The following is a 23,334-nucleotide window of genomic DNA, read 5'->3' as shown; positions in this document are numbered from 1 at the left end:
CTGAACATCTACCCTAAATTTACCCTTTGTTATTTTGAGGCCATTGCCCCTTGTCCTGTCACTCCAGGCCCTTGTAAATAGTCTCTCTCCATCTTTCTTGTTGTCTTCCTTCACGTGCTGAAGGCCACCCCAAAGCTTCTCTTTTCCAGGCTGAGCAGTCCCAATCCTCTCAGCCTTTGCTCCAACCCTCTGATCATTCTGGTGGCTTCCTCTGGACTGGCTCCAACACGTTGATGTTCCTCCATCCACATGCTGGATGCAGTCACCCCATCCCACTTGTCATCCCATTCCCTTTCCCACTGCTGCTGTGGTTGTTTAGGCAATTCTCCTGAATCTGAAAATTTTTCCTTCTTTTAGTTAAAGGTTTGGGGATTTTTAACCATGATTTTAATTTGCTTTTGAAAAGGACAGCGTCAAGTGGCTGAAATTTTCGAGTGTGAGGAAATGTTATTTCCTCTCCTGTGCTCCCTGGCAGTGCTCCCCATGGCCCTGATGCAGAAAACCAGCAGGGTTTATATCCCTGCTCCCTCTATTTCTGGCTTTGTTTTTCTAGCTGTATTTCTAGCTTTGTTTTGTTTCACCTCTGCTGTTGAGATGGCAAAACCACCCGCTGGTCTGGCCTGTGAATTGCCAGTCCTTCTCTCTTCAGATGACAGTAAATTAAGGTAATGAACACCCCTTATTTCAGTGTTTTTGCATGTGCAAATTCCACTATCCCAAGTGTGTCACACCATGGTCCTTCTTGACCTCATATCATGAGGGATGTGTCACTCCAGAGTGGCCTTTGGACACTTGCCCCTTTTGTTGTGGCTGTGGCCACCCAGCAGCTCCTAGGCCAGTGTCCACCAGCCCACCCTGTGGTGGGTTTGAATCGTGCTGGGCTGTAGGAGCTCTCTAGAAACTTTTTGCCCTGGAGCAGTGAATTATAGGTGTCCTGCCTACCAGCCAAAAAGTGGCCATTGTCCTTACTGATTAATACAGAGACAATTAAATCCTAATTCTAATGATTCTAATTCATGTAGTACCCAGCAGCAGCTTCCTTCAGTCTAACTTTGCTGTGTGAAGATCTAGGCCTGCTTCTGTCCAAGCAAACAATTCTTCTTGTGTATTTGGCTGAATATCTGGGTTAAATCCTCATTTTACACAGATCGGTTGCCTTGGTATGACAAAGTAATGGTTGAGTTTCGCCAATGCCCAGCATTCAACACCTTTTCATCCAACATGATATAACTGCTGTGACATCTCTTTTAGAGAAAAAATGCCATCATCTTGTTTTACGATGTTTTGAAAATAATTACCTGCTTGGCCTCTTTGTGTGTCTTGCCTTAATTTGAAAAAAGCCAAGCCCAGAACCCTGTGTTCCTATTTTGGGTTGTGCTCCACCCATGTTCCCCACAGCCCCACCTGTGGTGCATCACACCCTTGACCACTGACCTCTGTGGCCCTTGTGGGTGACCTGGTAACTTTTATTTTTGACCCAGCTGGAGTTTCCTGATCGTTCTTACACTTGCTGGATTTGGTTCAGGCATAATCACTGTGCAAGGCTTTGTATTTTCTTACTTCCACTGTGCTTCATTCTTACCCTTGATTGCTTTTTCATTTCATTTCTCAATTTTTAATTCAAGTGTATTCATTGCTCAGCAGTCCATGTCTCCCTCAGGCAAACTGTGGACTTAACCTCTCATTTCTTTGAGGCATGCTTGCCCTCTGTTGCTTGCATCCATTTTGCTTTTCCATCAGCCCTGCAGATAGTTGATGTCCTTTCACATCCATTTTATTTGGTTGGGTTTATGCTTTAGTTCTCAGGGAGAATGCCTTAAAAGCAGCCTCAGTCACTGGTTTGGCATTTTCTATCAGAACAAATACAGCCAAAGCTGGGCTTTTGACAGTCCTAACTGAACATCTTAGGCTGTAAGTATTTTGGGAGGGTTGCCTAAGTGGCAGGAGAAGACTGTGCCATCCACTTCTGTGATGGAGAGAGAGAATACTTGCTACTCCTGTGCCTGGCACTGGGTACACACTCACTGACTGTGAATGCATTTTGCTCATTGTCTTCAGCAAGAGCCCTCAGGGCAGTGTAGGGACACTTGACCTGATGCTGAATATATTGGTACTGGAGATGCAGTGCAATTATTTCAGTCAGATCTCTTGTGGTGTGGTGAGATTTGGAACCCACGCTGCATCAGGCATCTACCATCTCAAATGTCAGAATTCCCTGGTATCTTAAAACATTTGGGATTTCCTGTGAGTGTCTCTGCCGGGGCAATAATTAGTCGCCAGCCAGGGGACGACGACAACGGGGGCACAACAGATCCCCCTCGCAAGCTCCTCTGCAAATCCCAGTCCCAGCAGTGGTTCGGCGCAGGAACAAAAGGCAGCAGCACGGGTCTTGGGGGGTAAAGCAGGGATGGCTTTACTTACCCACGGTGATGAGCCAAGATCTCAAGACCGCAAGACAAAGACTTGAGGCAAACAAGAGCTTTTATAACTTCACTCAGAAGGAGGGGTCTGAGGGTAACGAGCCAATAGGGGTATGGTTGGGGAGGGGCTGAAGGTGGGACATTTTACACTTAAACCAATAAAAGAGCAATAGGGAGGAACCTAACTTGGGTAAACCAATAGAGTGCTAAAAGACACAGGATAGACAGGGAGTTTTCCAGAAGGGAGGGCAGGTTCAAAGGAGGATTGACACTCTGGGGGAGGAAGGGACAAGAGGGATTGGCAGCTGGGGAGACTGGGGATCAACCTAGGTAGGGAGTGGCTGGGTGGCAAACAAAGAGAATGACACTTAGCTGAACTGAATTACAGTAAGGGAGCGGGTCTAAGTTTAGAAACACAAGATACAAAATGAGGCACCTGTGCCACTCCAAAGGCAGGGGGAGAACAATACAGGGGAATTACAGAACCAACAGATCAAACAGTGAACAAAAAAACACAAATTAAGCGGCAAACCTGTCAAACAAAGAAAACACACTGCAACATGTCTGTGCTCAGGGCTTGGTTGTTTACAGGTTTTTTTGTTTTTTTTTTCTTGAAAACGACAATTTCATTCTTTTGTTGGTTTGGTTCTGCCCCTCAGTATTATAAATCATGATATTTAAATTATAAATAATTATAGTTGTGAGTAATTATTGCCAATAACATTGATAAATATTATCTCTTACTCCTTAGAAGTTTATCTTCCAGCCACAAATGACAAAAGCTAAGATTGTAAAGGTTTGGAGGGTTTCCTTTGATGTTCTTGAGGTCCTGGTCAACATTTGATTCAGTTTAAGCCAACTATCTGAATGTGTTTTATACACCCTGGGAAGTAATTTTAGACCAAGTTTTTTCAGATAGTGCTTGTGAGTATCTGATGCAAGATTTAACCCAAATGTGAAATGTGCTACATGAAACAAAACCTTTTTTATGTGTAATAATGGTTATAATCCAGAAGCTTCCCACCTATGTTTCCAATTTTGCTTTTTGCACTAGTCAAAATATACTCCTCCACCATTTTAATACTATTATTTCCCTCTAACATAAAGAGCCACACTTGTCCCTGGTATAATTCTGTAAGGCCAAGAGTGTGTGAAAGACGTGCTCCTTTCCCACCCTGTCCATCCCACCCTGTCCATATTTTATGTTTTGTGGGGCCCATGTTATTTAATTTCTTCATTTTGCTCTGACTACACCATTCCTTCTCTGCCACTTATTTTCATACAATTTTCAAAACCTTTTAATAATCTTGTCCCTGTGAGATTGTGAGTGATGAGCTCAGTAATTACCCGCTGTCAGGCTATCTACAAAGCTGTAGGTCACTGAGACAAAGGTTGATCTCTATTAAAGCAGCAAGCAGAAGAATGTAAGTTCTTGTATCAGGACTAAAACTTGCATTTTGCTAATTTCTCTGGAGAAATAAGTATTTCTCTAAACTTGGCTAGTCAGATTCAACGCTTCTTCCACTGAAAAATATGAATTTTTTAATGGACTCACAAAAGAAGGAGAACATATTGCTGAAATCCTTGAGATGGCCCCAGGAATGTTTTATTTATTTGTGTCTTGCCTGGCAGGGTTATGGACCTGGATTCTGGACTGAAAGCGTCCAGCACACACATGGTATTTTCCTGGCAGTACATAACACAGCTGAATTGGATCTGGACTGCTGCTACAGGCAGATCTATGCATCTATCGATCTAGCTAGCTATCTATCGATCTAGATACGAGCTATCGATCGATCATCTATCTAGCGAGCGAGCGAGCTATCTATCTAAGCTGAGCGTTCCGTCCGTCCGCCTCCCGCCCTACGGACTCCATCCCCTCCCCTCCTCTCCTCTCCTCTCCTCCCCTGCCCCTCCCGCTCCCCTCCCCTCTCACCTTTCAATGTGTTGTGCCTTGCATATTTATTTCAAAATTGATTCAGGTGTTTCAGGTGTTTAAAGTGATAATTAACCATTCAAGTAAGCATTTGCCTTGTTCTTGTCACCTGGCTTTGTGTCTTCAGGGCCTGAGTCTGGCCCTTTTGTCAGGAAAGGGGTTTTGAGCACAGGCTGGTCTGGCTGAGCACTGCTGGGCTGGGTTTGATCCCAGTGTCTCACTGTTCTCTCAGCTAACTTTAGTCCTTTACTCCTTTTGGGCCCCTCTGATATCTTTTCAAGTGCAGTGTAAATAATCTTGCTTTTTCTGGCCTGTGCAAAAGTTAAAAAGGATCCTTGGTTTTGGTCCAAACCTCCTCTTACTGCTGTCTCTGCTGGCTGCTGTGCTTCTCTTCACCTGTGCAGCAGTCTGTCACACTGGGGACTCCTGATATTCCCCTCACCCAAGCTCCTCTAACTCCCTGATCCATTTTAGTGTGTGTTTCCAATCACTCTCATCTGCAGGTCACTCATGCATACCACGGCTTTAGTTTTATTTTCCGTGCACCCTGTGGACACAGTGAGTCATAGTTTCCTTATTTTGCGGAAAGAAGGAACTGGACCTCTGGCAAGATTAACCATCTGACTTTCCAACACCTCTGTGACACCCCTGCTAATAGGCTCAGGGCACCACTTTCCATTTTCAAAGACAGCAGTGATCACTTAACACCAAAGTCTTCAGTTCCTCCCCCTCAAAGGCACAAGAATTACAGAACAGGGAAACTGAGGTACAGTGAAAGTGATTTTCCAGTGACTTTAGGAAGCCTTTACATGTCCTGGGCTGTTGGGCACCAGGACAGGAGCTAGATATGGCTTCTATATCTGAGAAGTGTATATGGCTTCCAGCAGAAACAGGATTATAAAATTACTAATGATGCATGTGGAATTATTGAATATACTATTTGCTAATAACTTTAACAGGAGCTGTAGTCACAAAACCTGGATTTCCTGTCACTTCCTAATGGCCTCTTTGTTAGGGAGAAGGGATATGAGAATGCTGGAAAGCAAGAGCAGTAGAAGTGAGACAAATAATAGAGGGAGCTATAGACAAATAATTTGCCTGGTTCTTGGGGACATCCATATCTTCCTTCCCTTCCTCTGCTTCTCCTTCCTTGCTCATCTGTGTAGGCCAGAAGCTGAGTCAGGTTCTGGCTTAGCTTCACCAGTATAAAATAACATGCATTTCTGCCTGATTTTGCTTGGCCTTGGATTTAGCCTGCCTGTGGTAGATGCCAGATGAGGATAGTTGTAGCTGTCACCTTTTGAAGATGAGTGGAAGTCGCCTGCTGCCTGGGATTAAATGGGATGAACTGGTGGTGTTTGGGGAATAATTGTGGCTGGAGTGGCAGGTGATGGCCCCACTGCCACTCAGTCCCTGTCACCCAGAGGTGCTGAGGACTGTGTCACTCAGCCACCTGCACCAAACTGCTCTTGTGCCTGGGAAGCACAAAGATCTCTCCTGATCAGGTTCTGCTGCACACACACTCTCTGGGAAGAGCCCAGACATGACCTCCAGCTGTGCTTGGAGATTTTTTGGGTCTCCTTCTTTTAGCAGCTCCCTTTTATTCACCCTGCCTTCTGGTCTGAAGTGAGTTTTCACCTTTCCTTTCCTTTTCAGAAGTTCAGTAGGCACCTCTGAGGGGGGATCTCAGCGTGACAGCAGCATGGGTGCAGAGCTTCTCTCTGCAATTCATCCACTTGCTCATTCTTGCCTTGTAGTTCAAAATCCTCATAATTATCTGACATCCTCTGCTATTAAAACCTCTGCTTGTGTAGGAGTTGTGTTTTTTGTTTGGATTGCAGCAACAGGCTTTCAGTCTTTGCTTCCTGCTGCTTCCTGACAGCCGGTTTTGACAAGCCCTTCAGAGTCACTGCTGCTTTGTTAATTTTCTGCCTTTTCACGCCCTCCTCCTATTATTACTTTACACTGATGTTTATTTGACCACACACTGATTCAACACTTAGAGTTACAAATTAGGATCAAAATATTGCTTTGACATTTACCTGAAACTCAAGGCCTCTGTTGCTAAGACATCCAACTTCACGGAGTTTCTGCAACGCAAAGCAGAGCATTGCTCATACTTTTATTTGTTAGGGATAAGTCTTGTGATTAATGGTATCATATCTGACGTACATCTTCCTTGATGAACAATTTGCTTACATTCATGGGCAAAACAAAGCATCTCTGCACTGAGAGAGTTTCTGGTTATTACACCTTTTATGAATTCTTTCCTTGCCGTCATCAGCATCACACGCTGGGGACACATCCCAGTTTTAGAAGTTGTTCTATTAGGGCAAATTGAACAAATGGCAAAGTTCCACTTGGCAATCATTGGCAACGATTCCAGGCTTCAAATTGGCTTTTCTTTCTTTATTTTTTCTTTTTAATTTTTTTTTCTTTTTTACTTTTTTCTTTTTTTCATTTTTCTTTTCTCCCTTTTTTCTTTTCTTTTTTTTTTTGAACTGTTTGACATGAGCTATGTAATTTACAGTAAATTACTGTAAATGCAGTAGACCTCAATGTCTCAGTCATTTCCTCAGCTTTCCTCACCTTCTTTTAATATTGCCTTACCCTTTTTAACCTACCCTTACCCTTTTGCTCTGATGCTTTTTCTCTTCCTCTTCTGTGCTTCTGTCCTCTGTGCGCTTTTATATTGCAGTTCTGATTCACAGAACCTTAATTTGTTTACCTGTTTAAATGCAGCTACTGCTGAGAGTGAACATGGTAGAATTTGACTGAAATAGAATGCCAAAGAAATACCCTGATGAAATGGTTCAAGTCTCTTTTCTGTTTTCTCAGGCTGTTTGCACATTTGGCCAAACAATTTTTTATGGATGCTTACAACCCAAACCTGAGAGGATTAGAAAATTTTGTATTTCAAAAATTAAATTCTCCCAACTCAAGGCTGATTGAAATCAATGGTAAAGCTCTCAGTAATCCTGTTAGAAACAGAATTAATTCAGTGTTTTTAAATGTCTCATCCTTGGTATCTACTCTGTCCTAATACTCCAAACCATTATTTATGGAAGTTGTTCTTACTGTGAGAAAAAGATTTATTGTACCACCTCTGCAAAAAATGCAGAGCAGCAGCTTGGTCTTAGTCTTGCAGACTCACAGTGAGACACACAGCCCTATAAACTGCAAAATTTCTTTGGTGGGGTGTTTTGTGTATTTATAAGTCTGTATTCTGTAATAATCCCTGGAGTACCTGTTGGAAGAAGAGCTCTGTGTGGTCTGTCTGGCTCAGGGCTGGGCACTTACCTTTAACCTGACCCTAAGCTCAGCTCACAGCTCTGCACTTTGTCCTTAACCACAGAGAAGTGTCATACCCAGATCCCTCACTGGATATTTTTGTACCTCCCTTAGATCCCCACCCTGCCACTTCAAAGCTAAGTATATCAAGCTGGTCATCATAAGACATATCTGCCATTCCTCAGGGTTAGTCTTCCAATCTCCCCTTGGATCTTACCCAAAATGTGAATGTCCTTTACACTTGGTGCCTCTGCTGCAGTGCACGCCCTCCCCCAAAACCTGCTGGATGAAAGGAGGGCATTAAAAAGTGATTTTACAATTTGTTTTCCTTGATGGACAGATTCACCCCCTCCACCTTGGAACATTTACTTGGATTTCCTTTCAGCTGTTACATACAGAGTAAAGACATTGTCAGGGAAAGGACTTTACTGCACGTTTTAATTCTTCATTTAATCTGCCTGAATATTGGCCATGCTGTAGGAGAGTTCACCTCTGGAGGACACACCAACACCAGAAATTTATCTGGATTAATGCTCTCTATTTCAGTTTGCAAGCTAATATCGAAGTCCCAAATCCTGAATTTAAATCCAGTTTAAAAGCACAATTCCAGCTTGGTTTTCCCACACTTCTACCCTCTCACCCAATGTATCATTCAGTGATGCCTTAAACAACTAAAAGATATTTTTAAGGCCATATACTTACATGTCTTTTACAAAGATATATATTTGATGAAACCATGATTCTACACCAGTTACAGCGTGGCAAAAAATGTGTTAGACTATGGTATATGGGAGAGAACCACAAGCATTTATTTCAACAAGCCTCAAAGTGAAGGTGTCCAAGTAATTTTCTCATGTTTTCTTCACACACCAACATTCCACTCATAAACTGTACCTTGGGCAGGTCATCTGACTAAAAACTGCCAGAGAAACACACAAGTTATGGGGCTGCCTGATAATCCAGAGCCCTGCATTACCCAAAGGCCATTATAGCATAATGTATTCACACTTTTATATGAATCATGGAATCACAGGGTGGTTTGGGCAGGAGGGAAACTTCAGCCTCATCCAGTGCCATGGACAGGGACATGTTCCACTTTCCCAGGCTGCTCCAAGCCCCATCCAGCCTGGCCTTGGGCACTCCAAGGGATCCAGGGACAGCCACAGCTGCTCTGGGCACCCTGGGAAAGGGCCTGCCCACCCTCCCAGCCAGCAATTCCTCATTCCCAAGATCCCATCTGTGCCTGCCCTCTGGCCCTGGGAAGCCATTCCCTGGCTGCTGTCCCTCCATGCCTTGTGCCCAGTGCCTGTGCAGCTCTCCTGGAGCCCCTGGAGGCCCTGGCAGGGGCTCTGAGGTGTCCCTGGAGCCTTCTCTTGTGCAGGGGAACAGCCCCAGCTGGGCCAGGCTGGCTCCAGAGCAGAGGGGCTCCAGCCCTGGCAGCATCTCCGTGCCCTCCTCTGCACTGGCTCCAGCTGCTCCAGGTCCTTGTGCTGTTGGAGCCAGGGCTGGGGCAGCTCTGCAAGGTGGGGTCTCACCTGAGCCCAGGGGCACAGGGGCAGAATCCCCCCTGCCCTGCTGCCCATGCTGGAGGATCAGCCCAGGGCAGGAGGTTCAGGCTGGGGCAGGTCCAGCTCTCACCCACAGCACCCCCAGGTCCTTCTCCCAGGGCTGCTCCCTCTGCTCATCCCCAGCCTGGGCTGATCCCTGGGGCTGCCCTCATCCAGGTACAGGTCCTGCACTTGGCCTTGTTAAACCTCACAAGATTCCCCTGGGCATATTTTAACATCCCATGTTGGTCTTTCTTAACTCCCTGTGCTGAGAATTGCTCCAATTAGACTAGAGGATGGATGTGGCCAGAGAGATTCACCAGCCCTTGTCATCAGCCCAGTGACCAGAAAAACCATCGGGGTCCTGGATGTCCTTTCTTTTGGACAAAGCCTGCTGGCAGATTGCTTCCTGGCTGTCCCCACACAGCCCAACTGGGAAGTTAACTTTCAGTATTGGCAGCACCAAATGTTCACAACTCAGCTTGCCAGGCTTCTGAAATAATGAAATAGGGTTAAAAAGGAGAAGTTTAAAAATAGCAATCTGCAAGATCCTTTTTCTTTGGCTTCTGAGATAAGAGAAGGGTTTTGGCTTGTGTTGTCAATTATCTCCCCAGCATTTTTAAATTTCTACCCTGCTATTGGTGTAGTTTCCAGAAGACTGCAGGCATCATGAGGGTTGGAACAAATCTGTGAAAGTTTGGAAAACAGGGGACTTGTGATGTTTGTGTTTATGCATTGGCTTAAAAAAAAAGCCATCTTACCAAACAGGCAAAATAAGCACTGTATTATGGCTTTGGAGACACCATCAAATGACACATCCTTTGCCAGCAGAGCCAGCAAATCAGAGGAAGGACCCAGTGCCCACCACATTTAGCAACTACTAATGTAGTAGATGTAAAACTGAAGTTTGGAGCTTTTACTTCCTTGGCCCCATGGTTTCCCATGTCTCCAGCTTTTTGCCCTTGTCTTTGGAGAATGAAATTTCTTCCTCCTCATAGATGTGTGTTGTTTATGAGCACAGATAACTACTGGCCTTCAAATTTGCATGGGGAGCCTGGTATTGTTTTCATCCAAGGACTAGCAGAGTCTGTGGGAATTAAAAATTATTCACCCCAGTAAGGTGATATCTTGTTGTTCTTGGTATCTTTTAATTGTTTTTGATGAACGTGTCATAGTCACATTTGTATGTTAAGGACATGAGAACTCATGCTGATAGACTTAACCTAATGAATGATATCAAATATCAACTGCCTCGTTTTCTTGCTAGAGGGCTGCAGTTTAGCTGGCAGAATGGAGAGGAATTGGCAAATTGGACCGGCACCTTTAATTTCACGGATGACGGAGCAGTGAAGAGTGGCAGTGACACAGGCACCAGGTACCAACACCCGAGGGAATGGCTGTAGAGATCTCTCTCTTCCTCTCTCTCCTTGTGTGAACCACAAATGTGAGCACAGGCTGTATGAAAAATGAGATCTGCAGTGTGCTTTGGCTGCTTGGCACTGCTCCCCGCAGTACAGAAGATGTCAGGGATGCCCAAGCACTGTGCTGTTTTCCCCCTTGCAAGCCTTGGGGACATTTTGGAATATGCCATAAGCATCCATAAAGTCTGCAGGAGGGTGGCCTCTGTGTTCTGGCCCCTCCTGTCCTGTTTCCCTACCAATGCTGTGTGTGAAGGTGTGGCAGTATGGGAGAATGGGACTTTGGCAGAGAATGTCCCAACATGACAGTGTTGGTGCATGCAGAGCACACTGGGGAATGTGGTCTTTAGAGTAAAACTTGTATTCCATGAAAACAGAGCTTAATTTAAATTCTCTTCAGGGCCTAGCAGGGGAAAAGTGTTCTGTCAAGATAAGGCTGGAGTATTTCCTTTATTTACAGTGTTTGGCAACGTGAGGAGCACTGATGTGCTGCTGCACTCTTTGTACTTCCTAGTTAGACATGGGCTCAGGTGTCTGCAGGGTCACGAGCAGAGTCAGAAAACTGGCAGCAGTTCTGCCTAAAGAACTCCACAGCTATCCCAGACCATCTGCACAAATCCAGGCACAGGCATAGGGTGGATATTTGGGCTCTCTTCCTGGAACACCAATTACAGGAGTTAAAAATCCTGAGTCATGTGTAGCATCAAGTTCAATAAACAGCAGGGAAAGAGCTGGAAAATAAAGAAAAAACTAAAAACAATGAAAAGAACTTTACACTTAGTACTTGTGTATAAAAAAAGCTCAGGGTAAATTGCCCGTTTTCTTTTAAATATCATCATTTTGTAACCATACACCACTGCAGCAGTGGAGCTGATAGCACTTCAAAGGCAAGCAGAAGTTGCAGAGTCTAGCCTGCCAGAAATCATCCTGTCACTGAACCACAGCAATGCTGCAGTTCCTGTTCAGGCTCTTGCTGTAATGTGATCCTGTACCAATCCTGCCTGCTGCTCTGCTGGTTGGTCTTGTAAAGGTTCTTTATAAGAGCAACCATCCTCCACTGCAGTTTTTCACTTAGAGCAGGGCTCATGTGTGTATGTGTTGGTGTGTGTATCTGTCTGTCTTCCTCTCTTGTTGCCTTTTCAGTATCTGCATATATAATCTGTATTTACAAAGTCTTCAGTTTAGGCACTTGGCATATAAAAAGAACTCAGTGTGACACAAAGACACATCATCTTGAAGGCATGAGAAAATAAACAAATATAGATTTCCTGCTCTAGACACCTTTGACAGAGGCAATTGAACCATCATTGATTGTATGACTGGGATCCAAAAGCCTTGAATACAAAAGACAGAGTAGGAGGGGCTGAACCACAGTGCTGCTCTCAGTCTCTTCAGCCTCTTCAAAGACAAAGAGGTTCAAGGTGCAAGTGGATTTTACACAAACAAACCACACAAGCCAGATATAACTGGGAAAAAGTTATAATATCAATGAAGGAAAAAAGTGTATTTCAAAGCCTGTGTTATGTGATATGTCAGTGACTGTATCTCCACTGCCCAGGCTCCCCAGGGATGGGCACGGCCCCGAGGCTGCCAGAGCTCCAGGAGCCTTTGGACAGCGCTGCCAGGGATGCCCAGGGTGGGATTGCTGGGGGTCTGTGCAGGGCAGGAGCTAGACTGATGATCCTTGTGGGTCCCTTCCAGCTCAAGACATGCTGTGGTTCTGTGTTGCTGGCAGTGGAGCTGTACACTTTTCAGTCAGGGATAAGCCTACCTGCAACATGTTTCACACCTAAGTGTGTTAGAGGTATTATTTATCCTTTTGAATGGAACCTGGGAATATAGGAAAATAAAAAAAGTACTGTGTAAGTGTGGAGATGAGGCTGTGTGGTGACAACTGCAGAGCTGTGTCAAAATTGTTTACTATTTACATTTGATCACCTTTCTGACTGTGTTGTCACCAGACATCTCCTGAGAATCTTAATCTGACACTCAACTTTATGCTGTTGTTATGAAATGAAAACAAGTCTTCCTCTAATGAATAATTCTTTCCACTGAATGGAAAACTTGCAGACTACATTTCACAGAACTGATTTTATTTGTATATATTTACAGGACTCCAGAGAGATGTCTAAAGTGCACAAAACTAATTGTATGTCAGAATACCTTTCACTGCATAGCTCTGCACATTGCTGTGCCATCACTTTCTTGTAAAAGGTTTTGTGTTTAAAGATATTAATTGAAATAGATATGAATATGATTTCCATTAACTTGTACCATTTATATATAGAGACATATGCTTATTCATTCATATGTGGTATCAACTTGAACATGTTCTAGAACTACTCTTTATCTTTTAATTACATAACTTAATACAGGGTGTAGAGATGCTGACAACTCATCCTGTAGGAGTGAAGGTTTAGATGAAAATGAAGGACTTCCAAAGCAAAAGCATGCAGAAAGAATGAGTGCATTAGAATTGCATTATGAGAATAGTGGCCTTAGAGAAACCAAAGAGCTGTGAAGATTAAACCCTGCATGAAAATTATTAAGTAAGAAAGAGATGAATATTGTGTTATGTGATTTCAGTAAACACTGAGCCACTCCTTAGAACCACACACTAGTTTGGAAGGGACCTTAAAGATCATCCAGTGCCACCCCCAGTCATGGACAGGGACACGTTCCACTGCCCCAGGCTGCTCCAAGCCCCATCCAGCCTGGCCTTGGACACTCCCAGGGATCCAGGGACAGCCACAGCTGCTCTGGGCACCCTGGGACAGGGCCTGCCCACCCTCCCAGCCAGCAATTCCTCATTCCCAAGATCCCATCTGTGCCTGCCCTCTGGCCCTGGGAAGCCATTCCCTGGCTGCTGTCCCTCCATGCCTTGTGCCCAGTGCCTGTGCAGCTCTCCTGGAGCCCCTGGAGGCCCTGGCAGGGGCTCTGAGGTGTCCCTGGAGCCTTCTCTTGTGCAGGGGAACAGCCCCAGCTGTGCCAGGCTGGCTCCAGAGCAGAGGGGCTCCAGCCCTCTGATGGCTGAGGTCTGAAATCAAACACATTTCTCACGCTGAGCCCTGCTCTGACAGCTCTGCTGTGCTGGGGTAACTCAGCTAACCCAGGTTTTCATCACAGAGCTTAAGACAGCTCTTCAGACTGTGTAGAAGCAGTGCATGGAAATTAAATCTCGGGTCATGTATGTGGTGCAACCAAGAGTGTGGATCCCCTTTGTGTCACCTACCACTGCTCTGGGCAGACACTTGACAGGTCCCGATTTCCTGGGCCCTTTTGGGCACCAGTGCCTTAATTTCAATTCAGATTATGTTGCTGAAGGCCTTTTAGGTGGCAAGGAAATAGTGATTACTAACAAGAAGTAGAAGTGAAGCACCGTAGCTCCCCAAAAACCATAGGGATTTCAAGCAGAGGAGGACTACCCACACAGATGCAATAACAACCAGTTGTTGAACGCTGGCTTATTTTTGATTCTTGTGCATCACCCATTACTCATATTTCTATCTTTTGCATTTTACTTTGTGCTAAGCATCGTTAAACCTTACAGCATCCCTGTGGAAAATCAGATAAAGGTTTTATCTAGTGCTGGTTACGACAAGTGATATACACAGGCCCTTCCCAGAGCTCTGATTCTTCTGCTCTCCTTTTAATATGTTTTCCAACTTACTGGAATTGTGAGTCTTCACGCTCAAGTAATTTTTCACTGGCAAGAAGCTGCCTTGATGACAGGATGACTTATCTGCCATATGAGTTGGTTTATGGTGTTCCCTTCAGTCTGCTGGAGCTGCAGATAAGATTCCATGTAGAGCTTTTGTGATGAGACCACAGAATCCTTTGGTGGGTGACAGGAGATCTTACTTTAAGTCCTATCAAATCTGTACACTGAATTCCCTAGTATGACAAATCTGAAGCTTTGTCTTGTCCCCACTGGCTATGAAATAAAATGCAGAATCAATTTGATTTGTCAAATAGATGTTTCACAAGAGTGAATACAAGGACTTAGGATTTTGCTCGAGTCACATTGCTCATACAAGGATCCTAAAATCTAAAAACCACAAGAAAAAAAAAGGCAGTTGCTTGCAATAAGCTAAAATGTGGGGTTTAAGATGTCATTGATGTATAAGGGTTGTCATGAATGTTGCTATATCTTCTAGGTGGGTGGCCATATGCATAACAACATCAGCAGATTATTTCAGTCAGAGAGAATGGGAAAGGGCTTGATTAAAACACCCAAGCACCAGTTCATTAAAAATCTGAGAGTTTTGAAATGAAATTGGGAAAATAGGGCTTCCTGCAGCATGCTCCACTGCTGCTTGTCAGGAGACAGCATTGGTTTGATACAGCAAAAGACAAGAAGCACCAACACGTCCCTGAGACTCAAATTCAAAGCAGTCTCCAATAAATCATTCACACACTGCACAGTGGGAAAGCCTCTAAATGAGGATGGGTGTCAGTCTGGTTCAGAGAGGACCTGGGAAGCACAGGGGGTGGTGGTGTTGATGGACTGCAAGGTGGGCTTATCTCCAGGGAGAAGCAGGAGGCAGCCTGGACTTTGCTGTGCCATTTAGGGCTGTTTCTGCTGGAGCTCCTGCTGCTACACCCACGACTGCTGCAGTGGAGCTGTGTTTTGCAACTTACTCTGGTGCTGTGCTAGGCTGAAACCGTGGAGAGAAAGGCTTGTGTCCCAAATCAGTGGACAGATGGGAAGGGAAAAACGTGCCTTTGGCAGGAGTGGATGTTTGGTCAATTCACATTGCTAATGGGGTAATGAGCAGCAGAGCCAAGCCATTCCAAGTGATCTGTGCGTGGAGACTTGGAGATGGAACATCATAATAAGAATGGCAGTGAGCAGCCAGTGACAGTTTGCCAGGAGCCTCCATGGCTGCGATGAAAAATATATCCTCAGGGCATCACAACCATCATCTTGACTGCACAGATGGGGAGGATACCTGTGGAGTCATGGTCAGAAAAGGAATCCAGAAAAGGAGAACCTCTAAGTAGAAAAATATTGTGTACTTTCTACTTTTCTGGGGGTGTTCAGTCAGCTATACATGAACAGCCTTTAAGGGACAGAAAAATAAAAGCCACTCTCCTCTGAAGAAGATCAAACTTATGGATTTATGGCTGGTTCATGGGGGCACTTTTGGTTTTTTGAAAGCAAAAATTTTAACTTGGAAAACAGCCGCAATATCTTGGTCCTTGTCTTGATGGATGGACCTATCTAACATCATCTATTATCAAACCTCAGAAAAGCTTACAACTCTGTAAAGCCAAACATCTCAAAATATCCTAAGTGAATGATCAGTGAGTTCATGAATCAATAGCTTTTAACCTCAGCTGCAAGGATCTCCTGGAAAACCTAAACCCCTGTACAAGAATTCCAGATCCTGAATTTTAGTTACTCTGATTCTTCTAGAAAGACAGACAATCTTGAACTAAACATGCCATTTCTATCTTTAGCTTCCAGGCATTGAATACTGTTTTTCCTTGCTATACTGTATTGAAAACTTTCCTGCCACTGGTAATTGCTTCCTGGTGCAGTATCTCCTTATTCAGTCACCATATGTTTAGATTAAGCTTCACACGCCTCTCATAATATTTTAGAATCCAGAAAATTTCTGCAGGTCCTTTTGTAACTCTCACCAGTGTCTCAAAGCCCCAAAGATGAAATGTCAGCAGTGGATGCAGTAATTCAGAAGAGCTATTATTACACCATGCATACAGAGATAAATGACCATTTTATCTTGCTTATATTTTAATTTTTTACGGGACACAGCTCATGCTGGCATATCTTGCTCCCACCTACTGACACATACTAAAAGTTCATAATCAGTTAGACACCTAATGCATTACAGATGAAGATTGTACAGGATTTAAACCAGTTATTGCCAGTGACATTGTCATCAGCACGTGGTAAGCAGGAGGAATGTGAACCATCTTGTTTAATATTTGTTGTCCCCAAGGATGAGACAATCAAATAGTTTCATGAAGCTGTGTGAAAGAAGCCTGATGCTTCTCCAGTCTCCTCAGCTGAGCCCACAGCTCTTCCTCACTCAGTTCAGCCTTTCAAGCACCATCCTGTTGTGGTCAAGTCGACTCAGGCTCTCAAAAAGCAGAAACAACACAAGAAGCAATGTGATTTTTCTTTCTTTCTTTCTTTTTTTTTTTTTTTTTTCTTTTTGTGCCACAGTCCTGGTGAAGTTTAAGTTAGTCTAGGAGCATCAAAGGTTCTGCTTCCCTTGCCACGTCTACATCAGCTTCTTTACCTTCTGAACAGGGATCATCCCTTCCCAACGGGACAAAATAATCTTGGGAGGGCAGGTCATGCAAAGTGCTAGGATGCTTTTATAAAGGGAGAAAAACCCCTGAACTGACATAAAGCCCTTGAACATTTTAACCAACTCTTGTGAGTCTTGATGTTGTCACATGGAAGCATTAAGAGAAGCAAAGGCCAGAGGGATTTGGACTCTCACAATGGGCCCTGATGAAGCCAACACCTACTGTGTTCTATTCCAGATGAATTGTCCAGGGCCTCTGGAGCTGTGATAGGCTCCTCCACCCCAGCAGCATTTTTGCTCCAGGGTCCTGAAGGTTCCATGCAGGCCTAGCCAGATGATGTGAGTCCCCTGTGCTTTGGGGAATGTGTGCTCTGGCACACTTGGAACATTCCTGAATAAAGGAACATTCCTGAATCTTGACCCAAGCTTGGCCATGGATCTGCCCATACTGATGAACACAGGCACTGCTAATTGGACAGCACTCTTAATAAGCATTTAGTAGAAGCCTGCAGGGCTTGGTTCATTTATTCTTATTTCTTAGTCACTGGATAATGTATATTTTTGGAAAGATCTTTGTTTTTCCTGCAGGGTAGGTGGAATCCTTCCTGCCATGCTCTGAGGTCTCGCCGTGCAAGTGCTGCAGCCTCACTGCAAGCAGTGTTGAGAACTGGCACTTCAGGAGTGAGCAGAATGAATGGGAAGGCAGCTTCAAAAATGATCCTGCTCAGAAGATGCCTGACCATTGCAGCAAATTATACTTTTAAACCTTTGTTCAGTATATCAGACAGATCAGTGTCTCAACCCAAGTGTCACTTGAAGGCAGGATTGAAGTCTCGGGCTTTTTAATTCGTGTAGTGTGATCAAGGAAAGCTTACTTCTGATCAAAGCAGGAGCAGCCCAACTGCAGATGATCAAAGATCTAAGTGTTAGCTGATGTACTGAGAAACCAAATGTGTCTCTCACTAGCGAGCTCAGTAGGCAGCTCAGCTGGAGGTGAGGTTGCGATGGGGGATGTGAAGGTTAGAAAAGAAGAAAGTTTCAATCAGTCAAAAATGGAAAATTACAGAGTGAATAGCATCTAATTCCTGGGTACTCAGTGCAGTGGGCTGTAAAAAACCAGTGCCCTCTGAGCACTTGCAGCTTGTGTGGTGTTGAGGCACAGAATTTGACCCTGGAAAAGTGTTGTAGGTTTGAAAGCTACGATTGATGTGAGCAGACACAGAGCAGCGAGTGGTGTGCAGTACCCAGTGCCCTGGGAAAGCACAATCCTACATGCAACTGAGCTGTTTGTTGTAATTCACTTGCAGTTGTGTTCTTAAGGTAAAGAATCATGAATTCTTGTCTTGGTTTTCCTGTAGACTTGTGACCTTTAAAGGGATAGAAGTTATTTATGTTTCGTCAGGGGCAGTGGAAAAATGCAGGGAGGGGATATTATGGCAGTGACAGATCAACTCTGTCTCATAGATAATAAAACTTGACTGTCATTCTTGTAAAGCCAAAGTACAGACTTTTTCTGTAGCAAAAGGAGTAAGTAGTATGGTCAGGTTTGTCACTTGTCACTAATCCAGAACACAAATCAAAATAAACTGAACTATATCCTTGTTTCTTAGCTGGAGATCAGGCTGAGGAGGATGATGGGGGGGACGGTTTCCATTTGTGCTAATTAAGCTTTCTGACAGGCAAATGTATCTTCGTTCACAGGGAACTACATGTTTTAGAGTGGGAGTTAATAGGCAGGAAGAGCTCTCAGAGACCAGGGAGTGGGTGAGACTGATGCTTCCTCTGGGAAAGTGCGGGGGCCTGATCTCCAAACACTCCCTGCAGGTCCAGACCCTTGCAAGATGAGGACGTGGGTTTAGAGGACATCTCTGGAGGTTGAGGGAAGCCATGGCCCTTGTGCTAGGGCCTGGTGCTGTGCAAAAGCTGAGTTCTAGGAAAGCACAGTGGGAAGCACCTCTGTGGGAAGAGGTTGTCCAGTGCTCCAGGGAAAAGCCTCTGCTAATATCTGCAGCAGGAAGAATCTCTGTGAAGCAAATAAAAAGCATGAACACTCCTGGGAGAAAGAGAGGAATCCTTTTTTTCCTGAGTCTCTTGACCAGCCACTGTCTTGAAAAATTCCCAGTGCTGTTGCAGCACCATTACTGCCTGCAGCCGATGTGTAGAAGCATCCGTAGCATTACAGCCAAGGAGGGTTCAGTGTCTGTCTGTCTGTCTGTCTGCTCCAGTGAGGTTCAGCCTGATGAAGGCCAGCCCAAAGGATGTTTATTCAGTAGCTTGGCATCACTGAGCTCACTTCAGTCGAACTACCCCAAGGCCAGCAGCATTTTCTGCCCTCTCTGTGCAGAGTGACACTGCCACTGGTGTCCCCTGCCTTTGCTGCACGTGTCCCATCAGCCATGTGTCATCCAGCCCGTCCCACGGATCCTCCCTCTGCACTTCCATGGGGTACTAAGTGGTGAATTCAATGCTCCTAGTGGCTCTGTTGGGAAAGCTCAAGCTGTTGAGAGAGTAGAGATTTGCAGGACTGTGCTTTTTCCATCTATAAGCTCATGCAATAGCTCTGCTAGAAAAGCAGTGTTGCCTCATGGATTGATTTCCTTTCAGATCCAGAAGTGGTTTATTTTTGACCCAATCCTTTCCTTCTTAACCTTCTGCTGCTGTGGTAACACATCCTTTTTCATTTCTATTCTTGGTTTGTGGATTGAGTAAACAGGCAGCGATCAAAGGGAATGGCTGGGACGCAGGAAATTTCATCTCCATTCCATAAAATGACATCTTTGACTCCAATGCCACAGGCTGAAGGCAGCTTTCCTGTGTTGTGGTGTTCCCACGTGACAGCATGTGCTGCTTCACATCTGAGCTGCTGCTCTCTAACCCAGCAGCACAGCCAGAAGTGCACAGGAAAGATAAAAATAAATGTTAATCTAGATTTTGGCTCTGCTTATCTGTCCTGAGGCACACTCAAGGTACTGAAATGAAGTGTTAGGAGACAGGTGAGAGTGAGGCTGATAGGCATTGCTCACTCCTGCACACGCTGAGAAGCAGGAGGGGTGTTTGAGGTGCTGAGTGCTGTGTGGGGGTGTGTGCCTGCCCCTCGTAGAATATGCACATCCAGGGTGCCAGCATTGTCTTACTCAAAGAACCAGAGAAAAGGATTGATTCTGAAAAAGACAGTCAGAAAAACGATTATTTCAGAGGATTAAAATGTTGTCTGTACTGGCAGCCAGAGGGTACCCCTTCAGCCCTGGAAAATTCTGTGAATTTTCTGTGAACTGTAAGAAATTCTGTGGCACTGTCTGAAGAGAGATTTTGGTTTAGTTTGAGGAAGTTGCCTGGAGTACATCCACTCAGGGCTTTGGCCTGGTGCAAGCAGGTGGGCTCTTAATCCAAACCCAGTTGAAGCCCCTTCCACAAGTTGCTCAGCTCCAGCTCAACAAGACAAGCACATGGGAGATGTGCCAGGGCAGTGGATTTCAGCTGCTCCTTAGTAAATGCTGAATGTCCAGGTGAATAATTCAGCTGGAAGGAGAGTGTGAGCCTTTTGGTGAGAACCCAGATGAAGATTCATGTTAGGTCTCCCTTCAGCAGGCTGAGGAAGTCTTTTCATGGAGTTCTTACTGATTTTGGAATACTTTAATTACATATTTTCTTCTACAAAACTTACAAAAATACATGTTTGTTGCCTTGAAGTCTATACAAACACATTTACAAATAGCCACATTTTTTTGAAGATGAGCTATTGGATTCTTCTGACTTTTTTGTTAGGGATTTTTTTGTTCTCCTGCTGCCACCTTTTAAGCATGGGTTTCCTCCTTTCAGTCTCAAGGTTTGTGCCTCTCACTGGATCACAGAAATGTTTGGTTTGGGGTTTGACAAATCTGAGGTGGTGAAAACCTCAGGGAGAGGTGAAGGAGACACTTTCTAAAGCAGCACTTGACAGGACAGAAATATTCCCTGTTGAAAACAAATTGTTTTGGGAAGCTCTTGGACTTTTTCCAGTTACACATGGGTCAAACATTAATTTTGATATTATTTTCCAATGACACAAACCTCAAATATTCAATTTCCAGTGATGGCCTGAATGAAGCTTTTCCACAAATCTTACCTCTTTATTTCTCATTGAAGATTCAAAAATGGAGTTCTTGGAGTTACAACCTCATGAATTCCAGGATTTTAAAGGATCCATCAAAAGAGCTTTCTCTAGTCTTGTTCATAACACCTATTCCTCCAGTCACCTTCTCTTAATTTTTCTTTGTCCTCTCAAGTGTTTCATGGGTATGTGCAGGTCTTAGAAATTAGGTTTTAATACAGACTTCTAATGATTAGGAGTGAAACTAATGCAGAGCTTGGTTTAAACCCAAAATCTTGTTTGTCATTTCAATGCAGACTCATAGAATTCACTTGTCAGCTTGGGCTTTTTCTTTTCCTTAAGCATGAATAGCAATCTTTGTGGTTTTCTTCCCCTTCAGCCCAGTGACTAAGGTAAAGAAATTAGCCAATAAAGTAAATATTTCTGTCTATATTTTAATCAAGAATATCACTCTTTTTTGTGCTGTGTCTGAGTACTTAAATCCTTTTGTTCTCAAAATTTTTTCCCCCAGAATATAATCCTTCTTTCTGTTCCCTTCTAAGCAGACCAAAAGAGTAAATCCCAGTGAAAATCTCAGTTCCTCAGGAGTTATGGAATAGCTTCCACAGATGGAATACAACCTCTAGCACTTTTATGGTACTGTTTTTCCCAGCCCATCACAGTCAGGTACCCAAAAGATGGGAACAGTGTCCCTTAATTGATCAGTGCTTTTGCCCTGACTTTCAGTTCCACCTGCCTAGTGCTGACTGCTGGAAAAGGTAGCTGGTCCTTGTTGTTGCTTCAAGATAGATGACCTCCTGTAGGAATGGACAAACTGGGCATGGGAGACTGTTCTAGGACCAGCAGGGACATCTGTGCTTTCCTGTGAAGGAACAAGCTGACTATGGACCAGGCAGTGCAGCCTCAAGTTAGGAAGAAATCATAAATGACAAATTTCAGCAAAATTCTCTTGATGTGCAAGACAATTATTCTAGCCTAAACCTTATTTATGATATCTTTTCTTGTCCTTCCTCAGGTATTTTGAGTTTTATGAAGGGCCTTTGGAATACAACTCTACAAAATGCCTGGAATTAAGGCAGGACATCATTGAGGTGAAGGTCTTGTCTATGTAAGTATGAGCTAAATGTGAAGTACCAACTAATGTAGAAGTATTTGGCAACAAAAGCACTGCTAAAAGTGTTACTTCTGAGGCAGGATGGAATGGTATCTTACAATTACACTGTCAAAAGGCTCAAGAGGTGACATCAACAGGGATCTCAGAAGGGATCTCTAGCCTTCTCTTACCTGTGCAAGCAGTGCTTGAATTTGATCTGAGTTCCATTTACAGAACAAGGAAGCTTTTCCCATACATTGAGGCATTTTGATCAGGCTCACAATTATTGTTGAGAATTCAATGCAGTGTTTGTAATATCATATTTCCAGTAATTGAAGGGTAAGGACAGCCAGACTGACTCATGCAAGTGTCTTAATAAATACTGGCATGGTGACTTGTGGACTGGTAGAAAGAGTCCAGAGTGGAGTAATCAGAGTGGACAATGGACCTTTCTATTAATTTACTTAGTTATTTTCTGAGCCCATTTGTATTTTTGACCTCTTCAAACACCAGTGAGTTTCACAACTCAAAACTCCTCTTTGAAAAGGTAAGGAAATGTGATTCTGGGAAACAATAAAATATCTTTAAATTGTGTATTGTGGTCCAATGAGTATGCCAGGAAACCAATGAGTTGGATGAGATGTCTACATGAAGCCACAGGAAAGGAATTGGGTGAAAAAAGTGAGTTTGCCAGCGCAACGCTGCACAGCTGGGTAATTTTAGTGCTGCCTTTTTGCATTTTCAGCATTTCACTGAGTTCAGGTGCTTAGATTATGCCTAATCCCTCACCACATCTAAAGCCAGTAAGGTTACAGGCAGTGCACAGGGTCTGCCAAGCCCACTGGGAATGTCAGTTCAAAGCGCAGCTCCACACATGCATAACTTTAAGCAACCAGAGCTACAGAAAATACAGTTTGTTGCTCTAGGTCTGCACGGATCTGAGCACACCTCCCTGACTGACTCTGTGCACAGCAAAATGTAGGTTATGTCCTTGCCTCCTGCACTGGATGAAGGGTACACGAGTAACACACTTTGCACGGCTTGCTGACTCGCAGAGCTTAAAAATAAATGGCAGGGGTGAGAATGTCACACTTCTCCAATGTTCTTCTGAGGATCAAAAGCTCCAATTTGCTTTTTTTTCTTCTTGCATGCACAGAGAATTCCTCCTTTTTCTTCATCTTACCCAGTGGCCCAGGGAAGGTAGTGGAGTCCTGCTCAGCTAGATCTGAGTTACCCTAAATTCTACAGTAGATACCGT

The 23,334-nt window shown here is 44.2% G+C and overlaps 1 protein-coding gene across 2 annotated transcripts in view; it reads left to right on the top strand.

Annotated features, from left to right (window-relative positions):
• Nucleotides 1-23,334, top strand: part of ST8SIA5 (ST8 alpha-N-acetyl-neuraminide alpha-2,8-sialyltransferase 5) — a 46,646-nt gene that overhangs the window by 5,780 nt on the left and 17,532 nt on the right. Inside the window, exons 2-3 of one of the 2 annotated variants that reach the window (XM_009095358.4) lie at nt 10,462-10,569; nt 21,999-22,091. In XM_009095358.4, the coding sequence (XP_009093606.1) occupies nt 10,462-10,569; nt 21,999-22,091 (201 nt within the window). The remainder of the gene's footprint in view (nt 1-10,461; nt 10,570-21,998; nt 22,092-23,334) is intronic. The other variant, XM_018920054.3, reaches the window with a different exon arrangement.

The sequence above is a fragment of the Serinus canaria genome, chromosome Z, assembly GCF_022539315.1.
Source record: "Serinus canaria isolate serCan28SL12 chromosome Z, serCan2020, whole genome shotgun sequence".
NCBI lineage: Eukaryota > Metazoa > Chordata > Aves > Passeriformes > Fringillidae > Serinus > Serinus canaria.
This window is presented reverse-complemented; position numbering and strand designations above follow the sequence as displayed.